At 43.9% G+C, this 21953-nt stretch overlaps 1 protein-coding gene across 1 annotated transcript in view; it reads left to right on the top strand.

Moving 5' to 3' along the window:
* The window catches only part of TMEM132D (transmembrane protein 132D), an 895992-nt gene that overhangs the window by 755798 nt on the left and 118241 nt on the right, over window positions 1-21953 (top strand). Inside the window, exon 5 of the mRNA XM_027567049.1 lies at window positions 4157-4297. Within this exon, the coding sequence (XP_027422850.1) occupies window positions 4157-4297 (141 nt within the window). The remainder of the gene's footprint in view (window positions 1-4156; window positions 4298-21953) is intronic.

The raw sequence follows: 21953 nt of genomic DNA, 5'->3' as shown, positions 1-21953 counted from the left end.
AACCCACGCCAGGCCTCTGCAGGCACATTCACCACCATCTTCTTGTCCAGAGACTTTCGTGAGCCATCCACACACCAGTCACCTCCTGGAGAAAGTCAGCAATGCACAAGAGAAGGCTCTCTTCTTTTTTCATCTTTTTTTAAATTTTTTGCACTACTCAGAACTTTCTTTATGTTTCCTTCTTTCTTTCTTGTCTATGCTGGGTCTTTGCTATGGGACTCAGGCTTCTTTGCTGCGGAGCATGGGCTCTCGAGCAGGGGCTCGGTACTTGTGGCACACAGGCTTCGTTGCCCCCATGGCATGTGGGATCTTCCCGGGCCAGAGATCGAACCCTTGTCCCCTGCACTGGAAAACAGGTCCTCAACCACTGGACCACCAGGGAAGTCCCTCAGAACCTTACTAATACAAGCAAAAGAACCAAACTTAACTAATTCAAAAAAACACAGCAATAACGTTTTTTTGTTTTTGTTTTAATAAGCAGTAGGGAATATATTGCTTTGTATAACCATGAAGTCCATGAATTATTGCATGGATTAGATCTAGGTTTCTTTTTTAATTTCTATTTTATATTGAAGTTGGCTTCCCAGGTAGCTCAGTGGTAAAGAATCTGCCTACTGATGCAGGAGACACAGGTTCAGTCCCTGGGTCGGGAAGATAACCTGGAATAGGAAATGGAAACCCACTACAGTATTCTTGCCTGGAAAACTCCATGGACAGAGAAGCTTGGCAGGCTGCAGTCCATGGGGTCACAAAGAATCGGCCGTGACTGAGCAACTGAGGCTGTGTTGGTTTCAGGTATACAGCAAAGTGATTCTGTTATACATATGCATGTGTCTATTCTTCTTCAAATCCTTTTCCCATTTAGATTGTTGCTGAATATTAAGCAGAGTGAAGAGAAGTTTCTTGATATCAAATAATCACACAGAGGAGGCAGGAAAATGCCAGGCTTGAAAGCTTGGTCCCTAATCCCCACTGAAATCTTGCAGATGGACTGATGCACTCTGTTTAGAGGATAAGAAAACATCCCAGACCTGTGGGCTCACAGCTGCTCAGTGGTTATCCCAGGGTCATTTCCCACAATGCTGACCTGACTGCAATGCATTCCAGGCCTTTTGAGTTTTATTGTTGGGCAGAGATGCTCTTTACTTTTCTACCACTGGTGTGCAAAATTGTTTTCCCTGAAGCTGATGTTCTAATGCTGTTTCTCTAGTCTGCTTTTTCCCTTAGAGATGAGCCAGTTTGGGCCCAAGAGTTAAATTGCATTTTTCCACTTCTTCTCGAAGTGTGAACAGTTCCTTTTGATCTCTACCCTTTAGAGTGGAAAAATATGGCTGGCCTTTTTCCTCCCCAGAGGCAGCGGGAAGTAGCAACACCATGCTGATTGGCTTCCTTCATTCTTTTACTATGTTTGTACCCAAAATAAAATAAAAATCCGCTGGAAACCCACAGGGGAGGGGAAAAAAGGTGCATAAGCAATGGGGTATTTGGAGGCCTATGCATATTCAGACAATTTGAGGCATAGTCTTTGAAATTCAGGAACATTACAAACTGTAGTCTTGTCTTTTAGAATTAAAGAAACAATATATATATACACACATATATATCCATGTATGTGTGTATATATATATATTATCATATCCAAAGGCTAAGCCAAATGAACTAATTATAAAACGAACTGAGTCCTTTAAAGGAAAAGTAAAATCTTACATAAGAAATAGAAAGTTAACATAAGGAAAACGGTTATATAATTTTAAGCTGATAAACTTCTACGCCTTCTTCTGGCATACAGCTAAATGGGCGTTTTTTATTTCACATGAAAACCGAATTAACAAGAATCTCTGCAAGCCTGTCTCTAAAAGACGTAAAAGGCTTCCTAAATAGGTCCTGAGGCCCGTCCAGACGTGGTGTTGCTGTACCCAGGCTCAACCGGTCAAGTTCAGATGAATAGAAGAAACTCGGCGTGCACGCTGACATAAGATCTCTTAGGAACACGACTGACATGTGATGAATGGGGATTGAACAGAACTCGAATGTCTTGTTGTACAAAGATTGAGGCTTATATGGGAATTTTTATCTTCACGTGGTTAGAGGAGGTGATCCTTGCAGAGAAGAATGAGATTCCTATTGCTTGAGGCTCAGTGTTCTCCACCTGAGAAATAGGCTCACAGGATCCCATAGGACTGCTCCAGTTCACAAACTGCAAGAGTGTGAGAGTAACCCTAGAAGGCATAGGCTTGTTGGAGGCAGAAGTGCAGAGTGAGGATTCTTGCTCAGTGTCCAGGAAAAGGTGCGTGTGTGCTCAGTCGCTGAGTCGTAGCCTACTCTTAGCGACCCCACGGACTGTAACCCACCAGGCTCCTCTGTCCATGGGATTTCCCAGGCAAGAATACTGGAGTGAATTGCTCTTTCCTTCTCCAAGGGATCTTCCCAACACAGAGAAAAAGTACCCATTGCCAAGAAGAGAGAACTCAGGCAGACAAATGTCATATGATATCACTTACACGTGGAGTCCAAAAAAATGGTTCAAATGAACTTACCTACAAAAACAGAAATAGACGCACAGGCATAGAAAACAAACTGTGGTCACCAAAAAGGAAGGCAGGGAGAGGACAAACTAGGAGTTTAGGATTAACAGGTACACACTACTCTGTGTGTGTGTGTGTGTGTGTGTGTGTTAGTCGCTCAGTCGTGTCCGACTCTTTGTGTGTGTGTGTGTGTGTGTGTGTGTGTGTGTTAGTCTCTCAGTCGTGTCCGACTCTTTGCAACCCCATGGACTGTAGCCCTCCAGGCTTTTCTGTCCTTAGGATTCTCCAGGCAAGAATATTGGAGTGGGTTGCCATTTCCTTTTCCACTCGACTATATGTAAAAGAGATAAACGACAAGGACCTATTGTATAGCACAGGGAACTATATCCAGTATCTTGGAATAACCAATAATGGAAAAGAATCTGAAAAGTAATATATATATACATATATGAATCACCTTGCCATGTATCACAAATAACACAACATTGTAAAGCATCTATATGTCAGTAAAAAATAAAAAATTAAAAGGAAGGGACCTACGCACAGAAGGCTAACATACAGAACAAGGAGATGAAGAGGCTAGTGTGGGTTCCAGTTCCTCCCTTGCTGGGTCCTTCTCCATGCTTTCCACAGGCTCTGGGTGAGGTTCTATTGAGCAGGAAGCAGAGGCAGCCCCACAGAGCTTACCATCTAGAAGGATGAAAGGATTGAACAACTATAAGGAATAGCAAAACTGCAGTGGTGTCAGATGCCCCAAAGGAGAGCCCATGCCTTTCTTTCCTGGGCTCTGAGGGACTGTCATGTTCTTGGCTCTGAAAGCAAATAACAGAAGCAAACAGGGAGGTCCTAAAGGACACATGTTGAGCTGAGCTCTGGAGGAAGTGTTTAGCAGGGAAAATGCATGTTGGGGTGAGTGTGTGTGTATGAGTGTTGTGCCTGTGTGTGTCACATTGATGGGGCTCTGGGGGTGTCACTGAGGTCATCATAGCATTCCAGACACATACAGAGGCTGGGATAGCCTTGGAAAAGTGACAGGAAGTGAAAGAAAGCAAGAGCCACAGCATACAGAGTGACAGTCTCTCAGTCTCCTTATGTCCCGCACATTAGGCATCTTGTTCCCTGGCCAACAGTTGACTGTTTACATCGGAATCCTTTTGTGTGAATTTAGACCAATTGGAACATGAACACGTGGACTCAGGGGTTGAACATCCTGGGTTCTACTTCCACCTCCACCTTCGCCATTTCTTAGCTGTGTCAAGTAACAAAACCTCTCTGTGCCAACCACATAGTAGAGCAAATCTGAATGCACGTTAAATGATTCTGTGAGACTTCATAGGTCCATACTTATACAGTGCTAGGACAGTTCTTGGTGCATGATGAAGTTTGTCAAATACAATATTCATGATGAATTTGCTCCCCCGCCCTCTGCATCCCATACCCCTCTCCATCATATTCAACCCCTCAAAAGTCTGGGTGATGGAGGAACATTACCTGGGCCACCATGATCCCTTGGCTGGTGCAGAATGCCAGGCTTCCTGAACCTGAGTGGGGGCAGCTTCTTCACAGGGAGCCTGAGGGAAGGCGATCTACACGTGTCTGGATGTGATGGCAGAATACGTTTGCTCTTCCAGGAGGCGGAAATCCTGAACACAGCCATCCTCACTGGGAAGACGGTGGCCGTGCCCGTGAAGGTGGTCTCTGTGGAGGAGGACGGTGCGGTGACAGATCTCAAGTCCGTGGAGTGTCGATCGTCTGATGAAGATGTCATTAAGGCAAGTTGACACCCCCGGCTCCCTGCAGAAATCCACTGTTGAGTCAGCATCAGTGCTCGTCAACCGGCTGGGATCACAGAGTCCCCCGAGATCCCCCATCCCCCATCCCACTCTGGTTATCCTGCTGCTTCCATTCCATGCCTGAGATTAGATCAGGATGAGAAGGACATGGTGCTTCAGGGGGTGGTGGGGAATGGTAGTCCTGGTCAGTGATGATCCTAACCGTCTGTGTTTCCAAATGCTGTGACCTCTTCCTTGCCCCCAGGGAGGATGGCCGAGGGATGAGGGACCACCATCCAAATAGAGCTTACTGTCCCCCCGCTCACCGCATCAGCTGGGAAGGGGAGAGAAGGGAGCATCAGAAACTAGGTTGATGTGTATGCCGCCACGCTCTAGGATGATTTCATAGCACAAAGGTTTTTGGAGGATCAGTGAGAATTCACAAGTGGCTCCACACCCCTAGCTAACCAGTAGGATTCTCCATGAGTTAGGGATGGGGTGACCAGTTCCCCCATCCCTGGTTTAAATGCTGAAGACTCCCTCCTTCTCTCTGGCTGCTTCTTTCACCTTTTAAATTGAGTGCAAAAGTGATCTAAAACAAAGGCTTTTGAGGGGATGCGATGCCTGGGGAGGAAGGGGGTGCCTAGTTTGCTCTGCCAAGCAGCTTGTAGTGTGATGCCAGTCAGCAGGGGAAAGGGTTTGTCACGCTGTCGCCACCCACTGTGCAGACAGAGCTTCCTGGCACCTCCTCTGAGCCAGCCTCCCAGCAAACGCCCCCATCCTGGGAGGGATGCAGTGGGGAGGGCGGGGGCCTCCCATCCTTGTGGTCCCAGGACTCATCAGAGCCACCAGCCTTCCTGCCTCTTCTGCTCAGGGACTGAAGGGCCTCTCTGACCCCATGTGAACCCCAGGTAGCATTTCCACCCACGAGAAGGCAGTGGACAAACGCAGATTGAGTCGTCGCTGAGCTCTGGGTCCAGTTTCAGATGCTGGGACCACAAGTTAGAGGCACAGCCCTGTCCTTAGAGTCTCAGAGAGAAGGCAGTGCTGTGAGAAGATGACCGAGCTGTGTGACACATTATACAACACATCCCACCCTTCATTCCCTTCACCTCAGTACATGGCACATTCATCTTCCCAGTGGCTCAGACCAGAATCTTGGCACACCCTTTAAACCAGTGTCTTAGCACATCCCATATTCCTGGTTCTCTCTCTCTCCCCACATCCAGTCCTTCAGCAGTTCCCGTTGGCAGTGCTTTCTAAACACACCCAGGAGCCAAGCAGTCCTCACAGCTACCACCCCAGCCCAAGCCACCATAACTCTCCTGGATCAAAGCAGTGACCTTCTTGTTGGCTTCCCAGTGGCCTCCTGAGGCAGCTGAGGTGATTCATGTGGAAGCCTAGTGATGTTATTCCTTAGCTCAGAACCATCCACTGGCCTCCTCCCACCTCAAAGGTAAAGCCAAAGGGTTTACCAGGACAGGGGAAGTACAGCCCAGCCAGCTATGCCTGCCTCAACTCAGACCTCACTCTGGTCATGCTCCCTCTCACCACCTCTGTTCCAAGCACTCTGCAGATTTCGCTTTTCCTCTAACAGTTCAGACATCCTTCTGCTCCGCAAGCTCCTAACTCTCTTCCCCTCGATGGTTTTCAGGCATGCTCAGCCCTTTATCTTCTTGCTAAAGTCTTTCCTAAGCAAGTTTTATATATATATATATAATATATATGATATATATATTTATATAAATAAATTATATATATATCATTTGATATATATGATATTATTTATTTTATTCTTGGCCGTGCTAGGTCTTTGTTGGTGTGCCCCGGCTTTCTCCAGTTGCAGCAAGCAGGGGCTACTCTTTAGTTGTGCTGCATAGGCTTCTCATTGTGATGACTTCTCTTGGGGAGTGTGGGCTCTAGGGCCGGCAGGCTATGCTCAGTATTTGCCATTCCCAGGCTCTAGAGCACAGGCTCAGGATTTGCGGGGCAGAGGCTTTGTTGTTCTGCAGCACGTGGGACCTTCCTGGGCCAGGGATCAAACCTGTGTCTCGTGCATTGGCAGGCAGATTCTTTACCACTGAGCCACCAGGGAAGCCCCCTGAGTAAGTTTTGCAAAATTTTGTAAAAATCATATGCCATTCGATCTAGCTCATTATTTACTTTATTTAGCTTATATTTATTAAGCGTATTATTTAGCTTATTATTATTAAGGGTCCTCTCCATCATGGCTCCAGGAAAACACTAAGGAAACTCTGAAGATGAACCTGCAGAAGAGGAAGATCACGGAAACCATACATACCCCTGGGGAGGTCTGCTGCTTAAACCTGCACCAGCTTCCAGTTTGCAACGTTGTGGGTGGCATTTTATGTTCCAGACAGTCTCTGTTGGCTATTTATTATGAATTAGGTAAATCATCCACTGTGAGTTTCTTCCAGTTTGCGCTGCTTTTAGGAAGTACTACTGATTCCTACAGTAGATAGGGAGCTTTGTCCTGCAGCTCCCATTTTCCTTTTTTCTGATAACAATAACCGGATATTCTCTAAAAATCCCTCCACTGAATTCGTACACGTTTTTTTCCTTTTTTCCCCCCCAAATTCTTTATTTTATTTTTTTTTTATTTTTATTGGAGTATAGTTGCTTTACAATGTTGTGTTAGTTTCTGCTGTACAGCAAAGTGAATCTGTTATATGTACACCTACATCTGCTGATTTTTAGATTTCCATCCCATTTAGGTCACCACAGAGCACTGAGTAGAGTTCCCTGTGCGATACAGTAGGTTCTCATCAGTTATCTATTTTATACACAGTAGTGTGTATATGCCAATCTCAGTCTCCCAATTTATCCTACCCACCCTTTTGGTATCCATACGTGTGTTCTCTACATCTGCGTTTCTATTTCTGCTTTGCAAGTAAGTTCATCTGTACCATTTTTCTAGATTCCACTTATAAGTGATCCACGGTATTTGCTTTCCTCTTTGTGACTTAACTTCACTGTATGAGAGTCTTGAATGTTTTACTTTTTAAAATTTATTTAAATTTTTTCTTCCAGTTTGATTGGGATATCATTGATATACAGCACTGTATAGGTTTAAGGTGTCCAGCATAATGATTTAATCTGCGTACGTCATGAAATGATGATCATGATAAGTTTAGTGAATGTCCATCACTTCACGTGGATACATAATTGTGTGCTCAGTCAGTCTGAGCCTGCCAGGTTCCCCTGTCCATGGGATTCTCCAGGCAATATTGGAGTGAGTTGCTTCTCACTCCAGGGAGATACATAAATAAAGAAATAGAAAAAAATTTTTTTCTTGTGATGCTCACTCTTAGGATTTTCTCTCATAACAACTTTCACGTGTAACATAAAGCAGTATTACTTCTATTTCTTATGTTGTACATTACATCTCTAGCACCTATTTATCTTATAGCTAGGAGTCTGTCTCTTTGGTTGCCTTCATCCAATTCCCTCTCACCTCACCCAATGCCTCTGATAACCACAAATCTGATCTCTTTTATATCTGTTTGTTTTTGAAATATAATTGACCTGCAACACCATGTTAGTTTGTGTTATGCAGCCGAGTAATTTGAGATTTCTATATATTTCAAAATGATCACCACGGTAAGTCTAGTCACTATGTCATCACACAAAGATATTACATAGTTATTGACTGTATTCCCATGCTGTATATTTCATAACCATGCCTCATTTATTTTAAATCTATGCAATTTAAATAGTATGGTGTCCAACCCAGCTTCCAGTGGCCATGTGACCCACAGTGGCCAATCAAAGCACTGCATCCATCCAGAGACTTTCATTGGCTCAGGGGGAGACACAGTATTCAATCCCAATCAATGGGAGGCAATCCTGAGACTTTGGCTGAAATTCCTGTAAGACAACATTTTCTCTCCTTTTGTTCTTACTCCTTATCCTTGAGAGGATATGCCAGAGTTATTAAGTTCCTTTTTTTTTTTTTTTTGGTTGCCCTGGGTCTCTGTTGCTGTGTGCAGGCTTTCTCTAGTTGCTGCAAGTGGAAGCTACTCTTCACTGCAGTGCATGGGCTTCTCACTGCAGTGGCTTCTCCTATTGCGGAGCACGGGGTCTAGGCACACAGGCTTCATAGTTGCAGCACATGGGTTTGGTAGTTGCAGCTTGTGGGCTTAGAAGCTGTGGTGCACAGGCTTTGTTGCTCCACAGCATGTGGAATCTTCCTGGACCGGGATCAAACCCATGTCCCCTGCGTTGGCAGGCAGATTCTAATCCACTGTACCACCGGGGATGTCCAGATTCCATCTTGAGAAAGGAACCTGCCAGGGAATTAGAAACAATAGAGGAAGCCAGAACCACTGTTCAGAAAAACCAGGAACTTATGCTACTGCTCAAGACCTCGAATCCCACCGCACTACTGCCTAAACATAAACCAATGGAGTCCTTTTTTGTGTAAAGCAATTTCTGTTTATCTTATAATACCAGTCACCAAATAAGTCCGGGTGCCCTAAAGAGTACAGAATGACTTGGGTCGTCTAAAGAGTACAGAATGACTTGGGTCGTCTCGGGAGTCCATGAAATCGTTGTCAGAAATGCAGAGGCTCAAGGAAAGTGGAAAACCTTCCTGTGTTCAGTTTCACGTCCATCCACAGGCCTCACCGCCTGGTGAATAACTTGAAAATCAAACCCCACAGCCTGCACAGCTGTCACCGTGCTGCTCTATGAATCACAGGTGCTGAAGGAGAATCACTTGGTGTAGATAATGTTTTGGTGCCATTTGGAGGCCCTTGAGAAAGAAAGCCAAGGAATCCTTGGAGAAGCATCTCAACACCTGCTCAGAGGCTCCTGGGAAATCTCTGAGCAGTAGGTCTGTCTTTAAAGCCCATCTCCCCATCCCCTACATCTTTTTATTTTCATTGCTTTATCTTCTTTCCCTAGCCAGAGGCCCAATAAGCTCTTGCATTCTCCTCCCTCCATACAAAACCACCTCTCAGGAGATCCACTGGAAAACTCATTTGGTCTGAATCGTAAATTACATGAAGGCATGTTACCTTGTGTCTCCCAAGGCTGCTGGGTTTTTAAGAAGGCAGCGGGTCCCTCACGGATGCATTTCAGATATTGATGAGAATATCTATTGTGATTCTTAGGAATTGGAAATAACAGGAAATTCCACCCACACTGACTTAAGTTTAAATAGGAAAAAAGTGTGGCTGACGTCATTGGAGAGTTCAGTCAGAACTAATTTCTGAGGGTTTTGTTCAGAACCACAAGAACATTCTTTCTCTCTTTCCCACCCCCTCACATATAGCCACACTTTCTTGTGGGTGAGTTTCATTCTGACAGAGGCTGCCCTTGTGGGAGCAAAATGGATGCCTCAGAACTGATTCAAATCCAACAGGAAAGAACCTACGTCCTCTGGGCCAGTCCAGTGTAAGTCCTGGGATATGCTCTCATGGGACCTGTTTAGGTCACCTCCTTATCCTTGAAGCTCAGAGAGCCTAAAACACCAATTGTTCAAAGCCTACATCACTCCAAAGGACACGAACTGATAAAGGAGGGGTTGTGGGGAGAGGGGCAGGCCCTCCCCCGCCCCAGGAACTCTGCGTGCTCTTACCACCGAAGACGGTGGGGGCCTTCGAGAAACAGAAACAGCATATACTGCAAGGGTCGCTAGGAGTCAGACACGACTGAGAAACTTAACTTTCACTTTTCACTTTCATGCATTGGAGAAGGAAATGGCACCCCACTCCAGTGTTCTTGCCTGGAGAATCCCAGGGACGGGGGAGCCTGGTGGGCTGCCGTCTCTGGGGTCGCACAGAGTCGGACACGACTGAAGTGACTTAGCAGCAGCAGCAGCAGCATGCAGCCACTTATGACTGGCAGAGCTATGGAGGTCAGGGACCCTTAAGAGCCCCACAGTTGCCCTGTGGGAAGTGGCTGTACTGCAAAGCCAAACTACACTTTTACACATAGCAGAGAAGACTGATTTGGGCTCGAGAGTCACTCCTGAAATGCTTGCTGAGTTTTTTTTTTTTTTTTCCTTTAAATACGGACATGAGAGTTGGACCATAAATAAGGCTGAACACCAAAAGAATTGATGCTTTTCAATTGTGGTGCTGGAGAAGACCCTTGAGAGTCCCTTGGACAGCAAGGAGATCCAACTAGTCAATCCTAAAGGAATTCAACCCTGATTATTCATTGGAAGAACTGATGCTGAAGCTGAAGCTCCAATAGTTTGACCCCCCTGATGCACAAAGAGCTGACTCATTGGAAAAGGCTGGGAAAGACTGAAAGCAGGAGGAGAAGGGGACAAGAGAGGATGAGACTGTTGGATAACATCACCAACTCAATGGACATGAGTTTGAGCAAACTCCGGGAGACAGTGAAGAACAGGGAAGCCTGGCGTACTGCAGTCCATGGGGTCTCAGAGAGTCGGACATGACTTGTCGAACATGAGTTAATGACTGAACAACAGTTGATTTACAATGTTGAGTTAGTTTCTGTTGTACAGCAAAGGTATTCAGATATATGGTAATAGAATATAGAGAGATACATATTTTTATAGATATATAGAGAGATTCTTTTTCATTTTTTCCATTATATGTTATTATAAGATATTAAATATATTTATCTGTGCTATACAGTAGGATCTCATTGTTTATCTCTTTTATATATAGTAGTATGTATCTCCCAGGGATGGGGGAGCCTGGTGGGCTGGCATCTATGGGGGTCACACAGAGTCAGCCATGACTGAAGCAACTTAGCAGCAGCAGCAGCAGCAGCAGAGTGTATCTCTAACTCCTAACTCACCCCTCCCCTACCCAACATGTTCCCTTTGGTAATCATAAATTTGTTGTCTCTATCTGTGAGTCTGTTTCTGTTTTGCAAATAAGTTCAAAAGTTAGATTCCACATATAAGTGATGTCATGTGATATTTGTCTTTCTTTTTCTTTACTTAGTGTGATAATCTCTTGGTCCATCCGTGTTGCTACGGATGACATTATTTTATTCTTTTTTTAATATATTCCAGTGTATATATGGGCTTCCCCAGTGGCTCAGAACGTAAACAATCTGCCTGCAATGCAGAAGACCCAGGTTCAATCCCTGGGTTGGAAAGATCCCCTGGAGAGGGAAATGGCAACCCACTCCAGTATTCTTGCCTGGAGAATTCCATGGACAGAGGAACGTGGTGGGTCCATGGGGTCACAGAGTCAGACAGGACTGAGCCACTAACACTTCACTTCAGTGTATATATACCACATCTTCTTTGTCCATTCATCTGTTGGTGGACACTGAGTTGCTTCCACGTCTTGGCTGTTGTAAGTAATGTTGCTGTGAACATTTGGGTGCATGTATCTTTTCAGATTAGATTTTTTCTCTGGATATATGCCCAAGAGTGGGATTGCTGGATCATATGGTAGCTCTATTTTTAGTTTTTTAAGGAACCGCCATACTGTTCTCCATAGTGGCTGCACCAATTTACATTCCAACCAATAGTGTAGGAGGCTTCTTTTTTTGCTGAGTTGTTTTTAAAGCGTTCATTAACTGCTCCTAAACAGACAAGTATCTTCCCCAAATGACAGAAAAGTCCTCTGTTACCAGTGAAGGGAGGTCAGCCCCTGCACATCGCAGCTGGATCCGGTGAGCCTGCTTCAGCATCTTCTAATACTCTGACAGCATCAGGACCTACCCTGCTTTCCAGCAGAAACTCACAAGGGTTGGAAGCTGGGCTTAATCAAGCCTGACGTGTTCTCCCAAGGCTGATCCAAGCAGAAGTGTTCCTGCCACAGGAGCAGACCGCCGCTGCCAGGGGAAGGAGGGTGATTTCAGGACTGGAATGAGACACTTAACAACCCCAAGAGAGGAAAGGAGTAGCAGAGATTGCCTCCCCAGCAGGGCGCTGTGCTGTGGGCTGCAGGCTATGGCTTGTCCTGGCAGTGGCCTTGCTCCAGAGGAAGAGAGAGGGATAGTGGGGGCCCTGCCCACCATGCAGCCCACTTTGGGGACCCCTGCTGAACTTCCTGTCACCTGATCAGCCACAGAGAGAGCCACGAGGAGAGGGCATCCTCTTGAGTCCCTTCTTTTTTTTTTTTTTTTCTCAGTCTGCTGATCTTTTACTGGGGCTCATCATTTTTGTCCCCTCCCAGAGAGAAGTGGCTTCTTTTTTTTTTAGTTTTATTTATTTACTTGGCTCTTTTGGGTCTTAGTTGCAGCACGTGGGATCTTTGTTGCATTATACAGGCTCTTTCATTGTGGTATAAAGATTCTCTCTAGTTGTGTCCACGTGGGCTTAGTTGCTCCATGGCACGTGTGATTTTATCTCCCCAACCAGGGATCAAACTCATGTCCCCTGCATTGCAAGGTGTATTCTTAACCACTGGACCACCAGGAAAGTCCCCCAAGTGGTTCCTTAAATACCAGCCAAGGAATCGGGAAATCGTGTGCATTATGCCTGTTCGATCAGCCCTGCTGCCTCCTCTGCAGGCTCTCCCTGTGTTACTTGCAGGGGAAGAGCTCCTAGGAAGAGGTTCGGCTGTAGGACATGGCATCCTCCAAGAAGGAGCGTAATGCTTTTCAGGCACTGATAGAGGCGACGCACTTTTCATTTGGTGAACACATATCCCTTGAGTTCCTTTATTGAGCAAGGCTGTTAGATTAGAATAACCTCTCAATACTCCCCTTCTTCAATTCATCTTGCATGTAATGGGTGGTTATTTGTTGCTGTTGTTTCCTCAATATCATTTTTTAGCATTTGTTCTTTTTTAATTTTATCTTTATCGAAGTATAATTGATTTACTATATTGTGTTAGTTTCAGGTGTACAGCAAACTGATTCAGTTATATGTATACATGTGTGTGTGTGTGTGTGTGTGTGTGTGTGTATCAGATTCTTTTCCCTTGCAGAGTTTTACAAAATATTGAGTATAGTTCCCTGTGCTATACAGTAGGTCCTTGTTGGTTATCTAGTTTATATATAGTACTGTGTATCTGTTAATTTTCATCAAGAGGCTTTTTAGTTCCTCTTCACTTTCTGCCAAAAGGGTGGTGTCATCTGCATATCCGAGGTTATTGATATTTCTCCCAGCAATCTTGATTCCAGTTTTTGTTTCTTCCAGTCCAGCGTTTCTCATGATGTACTCTGCATATAAGTTAAATAAACAGGGTGACAATATACAGCCTTGACGAACTCCTTTTCCTATTTGGAACCAGTCTGTTGTTCCATGTCCAGTTCTAACTGTTGCTCCTGACCTGCATACAAATTTCTCAAGAGGCAGATCAGGTGGTCTGGTATTCCCATCTCTTTCAGAATTTTCCACAGTTTATTGTAATCCACACAGTCAAAGGCTTTGGCATAGTCAATAAAGCAGAAATAGATGTTTTTCTGGAACTCTCTTGCTTTTTCGATGATCCAGCGGATGTTGAAAATATGATCTCTGGTTCCTCTGCCTTTTCTAAAACCAGCTTGAACATCAGGAAGTTCACAGTTCACATATTGCTGAAGCCTGGCTTGGAGAATTTTGAGCATGACTTTACTAGCGTGTGAGATGAGTGCAATTGTGCAGTAGTTTGAGCATTCTTTGGATTTGCCTTTCTTTGGGATTGGAATGAAAACTGACCTTTTCCAGTCCTGTGGCCACTGCTGAGGTTTCCAAATTTGCTGGCATATTGAGTGCAGCACTTTCACAGCATCATCTTTCAGGATTTGGAATAGTTCAACTGGAATTCCATCACCTCCACTAGCTTTGTTCATAGTGATGCTTTCTAAGGCCCACTTGACTTCACATTCCAGGATGTCTGGCTCTAGGTCAGTGATCACACCATCGTGATTATCTTGGTCATGAAGATCTTTTTTGTACAGTTCTTCTGTGTATTCTTGCCATCTCTTCTTAATAGCTTCTGCTTCTGTTAGGTCCATACCATTTCTGTCCTTTATTGAGCTCATCTTTGCATGAAATGTTCCTTTGGTATCTCTGATTTTCTTGAAGAGATCCCTAGTCTTTCCCATTCTGTTGTTTCCCTCTACTGAAGAGGAACTCAAAAGCCTCTTGATGAAAGTGAAAGTGGAGAGTGAAAAAGTTGGCTTAAAGCTCAACATTCAGAAAACGAAGATCATGGCATCCGGTCCCATCACTTCATGGGAAATGGATGGGGAAACAGTGGAAACAGTGTCAGACTTTATTTTTCTGGGCTCCAAAATCACTACAGATGGTGACTGCAGCCATGAGATTAAAAGACGCTTGCTCCTTGGAAGGAAAGTTATGACCAACCTAGATAGCATATTCAAAAGCAGAGACATTACTTTGCCAACAAAGGTTCGTCTAGTCAAGGCTATGGTTTTTCCTGTGATCACGTATGGATGTGAGAGTTGGACTGTGAAGAAGGCTGAGTGCCGAAGAATTGATGCTTTTGAACTGTGGTGTTGGAGAAGACTCTTGAGAGTCCCTTGGACTGCAAGGAGATCCAACCAGTCCATTCTGAAGGAGATCAGCCCTGGGATTTCTTTGGAAGGAATGATGCTAAAGCTGAAACTCCAGTACTTAGGCCACCTGATGCGAAGAGTTGACTCATTGGAAAAGACTCTGATGCTGGGAGGGATTGGGGGCAGGAGGAGAAGGGGACGACAGAGGATGAGATGGCTGGATGGCATCGCTGACTCGATGGACGTGAGTCTCAGTGAACTCCAGGAGTTGGTGATGGACAGGGAGGCCTGGCATGCTGCAATTCATGGGGTCGCAAAGAGTCGGACACGACTGAGTGACTGGTCTGATCTGATCTGTTAATTGGGCTTCCCAGGTGTCTCAGAGGTAAAAAATCCACCTGTCAATGCAGAAGACATAGGAGACATGGGTTCAGTCCCTGGATCAGGAAGATCCCCTGGAGAAGGAAATGGCGACCCACTCCAGTATTCCTGCCTGTAAAATCCCATGGACAGAGGAGCCTGGCGGGCTAACGTTCATGGGGTCCCGAAGAGTTGGACACGGCTGAGTGACTGAGCACACGCATCTGTTAATCACAGATTCCGAATTCATCCCTCCTCCCCCCTTCCTTCTCCCTTTGATAACCATAAGTTCATTTTCTATGTCTGTGGGTCTATTTTGTGTATAAATTCATTTGTATCTGTTTTCTTAAGCTTCCGCCTATAAGTGATGTCATATGATACTTGTCTTTCTCTGCGTGGCTTGCTTCACTTAGTAGGATAATCCCCAGGTCCATGTATGTTGCTGCAAATGGCCTTAGTTCATTCACGGCTGAGTAATATTCCATTGTATAAATATCCCACACCTTTATCCATTTATCTGTCAATGAGCATTTAGATCGTATCAGTGGTTATTTAGAAAGATGTTAACAATAACCCTGTATGCGAGACAGCAAAAGAGACACAGATGTATGGAACAGTCTTTTGGACTCTGTGGGAGAGGGCGAGGGTGGGATGGTTTGGGAGAATGGCATTGAAACATGTATATTATCATATGTGAAGCGAATCACCAGTCCAGGTTCGATGCATGATACAGGATGCTCGGGGCTGGTGCACTGGGATGACCCAGAGGGATGGGATGGGGAGGGAGGTGGGAGGGGGGTTCAGGATGGGAACTCATGTACACCTGTGGTGGATTCATGTCAATGTATGACAAAACCAGTGCAATATTGTAAAGTAATTAGCCTCCAATTAAAATAAATTTATATTTAAAACAAAAACAAAAAAATAAATAAACCTCACATATAGGAATAGAATCTGTAGTTACAGAGTAAGGTGAAGCCACCTGCTGGATGCAATGTCTGGACCTCATATTTGTCCCCCCCCCCCCCCCCCACCATCAGTAGAGACACTCTTGGATGCAAATGAAGCAGCAGAAGCAGAAAAAGAGCCAATAGGCTGCACGGCATCAACTCTGCCTGTACAACTACTGGCATCTCTCTTCATGTGGCAGCATCCTATTTGGACACCAAATAACAGTGTTCCTTCCCTGAAGTTGACTTACTAGTGTCAGAACATTTTTATTGCTTGATTGAGAGTAAATGTTTCAGCTTAGAGAAAACAGAATTTCTCTTCCTCAAACCTGGACCCAGTGTTTAGACCCTGATTCTCTTCCTTTCTATCCACTTGCCAGTTTCTAATATATAAAGCATCATTTCAGAGTTGTCAGTAGGTCTTGACTCCTGCTCCAGGTTAAACATGAAAAGTATTATAATAATAATAGAAATAGCAATGTTTTCATGTATCCTGGGTGTTCATTACACAGCAGGTAACATTTCTTTGATCCTCACTATGACCCCAAGAAATAGTGTTGTTTTTATCTTATATTTCAGATAAGAATATTGAGGCACCCAGAGGTTTTTTGTTTAAACTGTGACAAAATACATATAAGATTACCATCTTAACAATTCCAAAATGTACAGGGCAGTATTGTCAAGTATATTCACATTATTGAGCAACCATCACCACCATCTATCTCCAGAACTCTTTTCTTCTTGCAAAGCTGAAATTTGGTACCCATTTAAACACTAAGTCCCAATTAAGCACTAATTCCCTCTGCCCCGGTAGCCTCTATTCTACTTTCTGTCTTTGTGAATTTGGCCACTCTAGGTGCCGCATATTAGTGGAATCATACGGTATTTGTCCTCTGTGTCTGGCTTATTTCACTGACTGTAACATCCTCAAGGTTCATGCATGTTTTTGCATGGGTCAGAATTTCCTTCCTTTTCAAGGCTGAGTCATATTCCATCGTAGGGACAGACCATTTATCCATTCATCCATCAGTGGGAACTTGGGTTGCTTCAGCCTTTTGTCAACTGGCTGATGTGAACACACAGTTTTTTGGTTTGTTTCTGGGGGGATTTTGGGGGGGAGTTTTTTTAATGGGTAGGTAATTTCCAAATGAAATAAGATACTAAAGCATTAATTATTGAATATTGGCTTCCCTTTGCAGAGAGATTAAAGGTATCTAGGAAACTGAAGGTACTTAGTGCCACCCTGAGATATTCTCTAAAGAAACCACATGTTTAAAATCATACATGCTCAGGATTTTCTAAGACTGGATTAAATCTGGTTGGATTTTTGTATTTCTAAATGGATTTTGTTGAGAGTGGACTAGGGCAAGATTTCTGCCTGCAAAGTTCTCTTGGAAGATGAATGCACAGAATTTTAACACATCATCAGAAACCGAGATCCATGATACCCATTTCCAAGGCCTGTTTTGCTTTTGCTTCTATCGCTCATCATTCGGGATATGGGTTGGCAAACTATGGCTGCCATGGTAACAAGTTGGGAATGTACCATCCATTTATCAGTGCTGCTTTAGCACTGCTGTGGCAGACTTGAGTAGCTGTGAGAGCAATCGCACAGTCCGCAAAGCCAAAAATGCTTACCATCCACTTCTTTACAGAAAATATTTGCCCACCTCTGTTCAAGGACTCTGATCAGGCTTTCCTTCTGTGAGTGATCATTTACCGTGGCACATGGAAAGCCCATGCTCCCAGCCAAAAATAACTCCTCCACACATGGATGCTTGCAATCCCTCCAACAAGACATCGTATTATTGGACTAACCATTCATTCTCCTGCTCTCCTTTGTCAAACTGAACATACTTCTGGGAGAGACTGTGTATATATCCCTTCCTGAAAATGTTGTCAGAATGAACTTGCTTAGATCAACTTTGCTCTTTGGTAGTCAAAATCAGGACAAGCAGAGATTCTGCTTTTTAGGGAAATGGGATAGATTGGGTCGGAGAGGGCAAACCAACCTTGCCTTCCATCCTGGGTTAGCCAAGAGCAGCATCAGAAAACATACCTCATACAAAATTCTCAGCATCGCCAGTCAAATATAGCACATCTTTCTATTATGTTCAGACATTCCTGGGAACTCTTCTCAACACCATCAATCATGGATTTAAGAGATGAAACCTCTTCATCATCTTTGACCTAGAATTTACACAAAGGGTCTCGGAAAACATTTAGACCAAGGATCATCACCCCAGAAAACAGGATCCACACAATAACTTAAACATGTAAAGGAGATAGGAAATAGTAGAGACTTCAGCAAACTGAGCAGCATATATCCTGTCTAAAGGTGCAGCCAGTGCCACATCCTGTGTGATTATTGCATGGTGGACACATGGGGCTTAAGAGTTTGGGCTCTCATGTTTGGGCTCTCATCCAGATTGTCTGGATTTAAATCCTAACTCTTAATAAATGAGATCGAGTCTGGATACTTAAACTTCCTTTTCCTCAGTTTCTTCAGTTGTAAGATGGATATAACATTCTTATGACAAATTTGATTCTGCACTGTGTTGGGAAAGCAATCTATTAGAGCCACTTTGATCACTTGTATATTTGTTTTATAAGTAGGAATTTGCCTCTGAGCCACAGTCTTAACTTCAGGAGTATCTGCACAAAATCTTTTCAAGTTTCATTTAGAACTTAATAAGTGGGGTCAAGATTAGAAGGTAAAATGAACTTTCCACAACTTCCTCAAGCATGTTACTGCCCTTGATTTTGTCCTAAAACTACTCTCCAAAACTACCCCCAAAACTACTCTCAACTCATCAGTGAAAGTATTCCTTTAGAAATGTAAGACACATCACATCACTCCTCCACTCAAAATTGTCCTGTGGCTTCTCCATTTTCTCAAAATAAAAGCTAAAATGCCTTACAATTGCCACTAAGACCATCCAATCTCCCTGTTCTCCCCCATGGATCTTCACCACCTGACCTCATTTCCTGCCTCTCCCTTCAGCCAGACTGCCTTCTGAAGATTGCAGAGACCTTGCAGGCATGCTCCCACCTAAGACCTTCAAACATCTGCTGTCTCTTCTACCAGATCCACACAAAGCTCACCCTTTCACTTCCTTCTTAGCTCCAAAGTCCCCAGTTCACAGGGCAATAAGCTGGCTCCATCACTCCCCAACTCTCCACCCCCACTTTCCTGGTTTATTTGTCTTCCTGGAACTTAATCACCATAACCTTGTTCATCTATTCGCTGTCCACCTTTATGAGGCCAAGATCTTCTTGGTTTGACCGTTGATGATTTTCCAGTACCTAGAGCAATGCCTGCTGCTTTGTCAATAACTGTTGAAAGGAAGGGTCTAATCTACGGAGTCACAAAGTGGATGAGGGAGAAGAGCTCCATCTCTCTTGGTTGTGACGTGGAAGGTTCGGATATCCAAGGGAAACTTCCCTGCAGTAGGGAAAAATCAGCAAGTAACCCAGTTCAGCATTCTCCTCTTTGAAGTGAAGAGACACCTATATATTCATTTGTGCAGCAGAATTTCTCCAAACCTTTATATGAAAAAGCAAGATCATTTAAAGGATGGTGGGTGGGAATTTTCTCCAGGACCAAGAGGAAACATGCAGGAGTTCCAATAGATGATGGATAATGAGTTGATGGACAGCTTTCAGTATTGTATTTAAATGGCTCTGTTAGTTTGACTCAGAAAACAGTAAAGATATGATGAGAGTGGCTATAGAGAGAATAATACCTTGGCTGTAAAGGCAAGGTCAGAAAGAAAGGGATCCAGCTCCATTGCTACTCCTCCATATTTTCTGTTTTCCTCATGAAGGAGGAACTGTGACAGCTAATTAGGATTCTTTGGCAGCTTAAATGGTAACAAGAAGCCAGGGGCTGAGCGTTCTTTCTCAGACACTGGGTAGGCAATTAGACTGTGCAGGAGAATTGCACACTGTTACTTCCAAGATGCTAAAGATCAAAATGACAGAAGTCAGATGTTAGAAGTCAAGCAATACATTTGTGGTCCAAAAAAACCCAATTTAAAAGATTTTCAAGAGTAATTTTCACTTTAGGTGGATGCACCTTTCTTTAGACTTTAACTCTTAGGTAAGATGTGACTCTGTGAGGAATGTGGTTATCCTCAGTTATTTACATGTTAGGTTTGGAGACATTCTAGTTGGGGGACTTTTCTGACTTATTTCTATCTTCCTGGACTTAACTTAGAGTCTGGCGTATAGCAGTTTCTTAATAAATAAATGGAATGAATCAATGGTAGAATAAACACAGATGTGTATTGAGCATTGATAAACATCCAGTGGGGCACGAAGTACCAGATCCTCTCCGTTTCCTTGCCATAGCATTTTCTGTTACACTGTCTTTTTGTGAACACACATACTTGATGAAATTTGGATTTTGGATGTGTTGTTTGCTGGATGCCAAGAGGCATCATCTGTCTACACCTGGAGCCAGATGTTCATTACGAGCTAAAGGTTTCTTGTTGAGCACTGCCTGGTCAGACAGAAGCCCCAGTTGCAAGCATAGTACCTTCCAGGATTCTAAAATGCCTATAAGGGTGAGAGTAACTAATTCCCCTCCACTTCTTTCTATTTTTATTTGGAATATAATTGCTCTACAACATTGTGTCAGCTTGTGCCATGCAACACCGTGAATCAGCCATATGTATACACGTATCCCCTCACTCTTGAGCCTCCCTTCCACCTTCCCATCCCTGCCCTCTGGGTCATCGCAGAGCACTGAGCTGAGCTCCTTGAGTGCTATACAGCAGCTCCCCACCTGCTATCTGTTTTACTCATGGTAGTGTGTATATGTGAATGCTGCTCTTTCAGTTCACCACCCTTTTTCTTCCCCCTCACCATGTCCACAAGCCCATTGTCTGTGTCTGTGCCTCTATTCCTGCCCTGCAAATAGGTTCATTAGTACCATTTTTCTAGATTCCATATATATGCAATAATATATATATGATATTTATTTTTCTCTTTTTTGACTTACTTAACTCTGTATGGCAGGCTCTAGATTCATCCACATCACTTTAACAGACTTGATTTCATTCCTTTTCATGACCAAGTAATATTCCATTGTGTACATGTGCCACATCTTCTTTATTCATTCATCTGTCGCTGGACATCTAGGCTGCTTCCAAGCCCTGGCTATTGTAAACAGTGCTGGTCACTCAGGGCTTCCTCGTGCCCACCTGGTTGTCAGAGGTCCCCCACCAGCACCTGGTGAGTGTCCTAGGTGTGGGGAGACACTGACCCTGTGTGTTTCCTCTCTGCCATCTTGGCTCAACCTCCCTCCATTTCTGTGATAGAAATTATTACTTTGACTTACAATTCTGTGACTGAAAGTAGATTGTTATATGAAGAAGGAAAACATATTGATAACAGGTGAATTAAGGCATGAGTTATAGGTCCTAAGCCCTTTTAAATCCTCTGAGTTAATGCTCAGACATTTAAACACTGTCCTATACAGAGTGCATGTTGTTGGCACAGAGCCTTTGCACTCTTCTTTTGAAACCCAACATAAGAACGATGGTGTTTTGCATGGTGATTTAGGAGTCAAACCTCCATTGGTAGTAAAATGAGGCATACAGCTAGCAGCTCGCACATCACATCTAAAATGGATGTGAGTGTACAACACACTGCTGTGATTCAAATCCCAACTAACATCAGAAACTCTCATCAATGAAGACAGCAGGAGATAATTAGTACCAACCCATCAATACATCTTTACCTTCTGCTTCTACAGAGTTAAAATTAATAGAGGGCAGAAATGATGGCAAAAATGTACATACAAAATCCGATATTTGATATTATACTTAGCCAAAAGTTGTGGAGTTTGTTTTTTGTTTTTTTCCATTATTTGTCTTTCCAGGCCTGGCACTGAGGGTTTCTGCCTTATAAGAACTTGACACAAAGCCTTGACT

The sequence above is a fragment of the Bos indicus x Bos taurus genome, chromosome 17 (genome assembly GCF_003369695.1).
Source record: "Bos indicus x Bos taurus breed Angus x Brahman F1 hybrid chromosome 17, Bos_hybrid_MaternalHap_v2.0, whole genome shotgun sequence".
Taxonomy (NCBI): Eukaryota; Metazoa; Chordata; class Mammalia; order Artiodactyla; family Bovidae; genus Bos; species Bos indicus x Bos taurus.
Note: the sequence above shows the minus strand (reverse complement) of the source record. Positions and strands in the feature narration are given on the sequence as shown.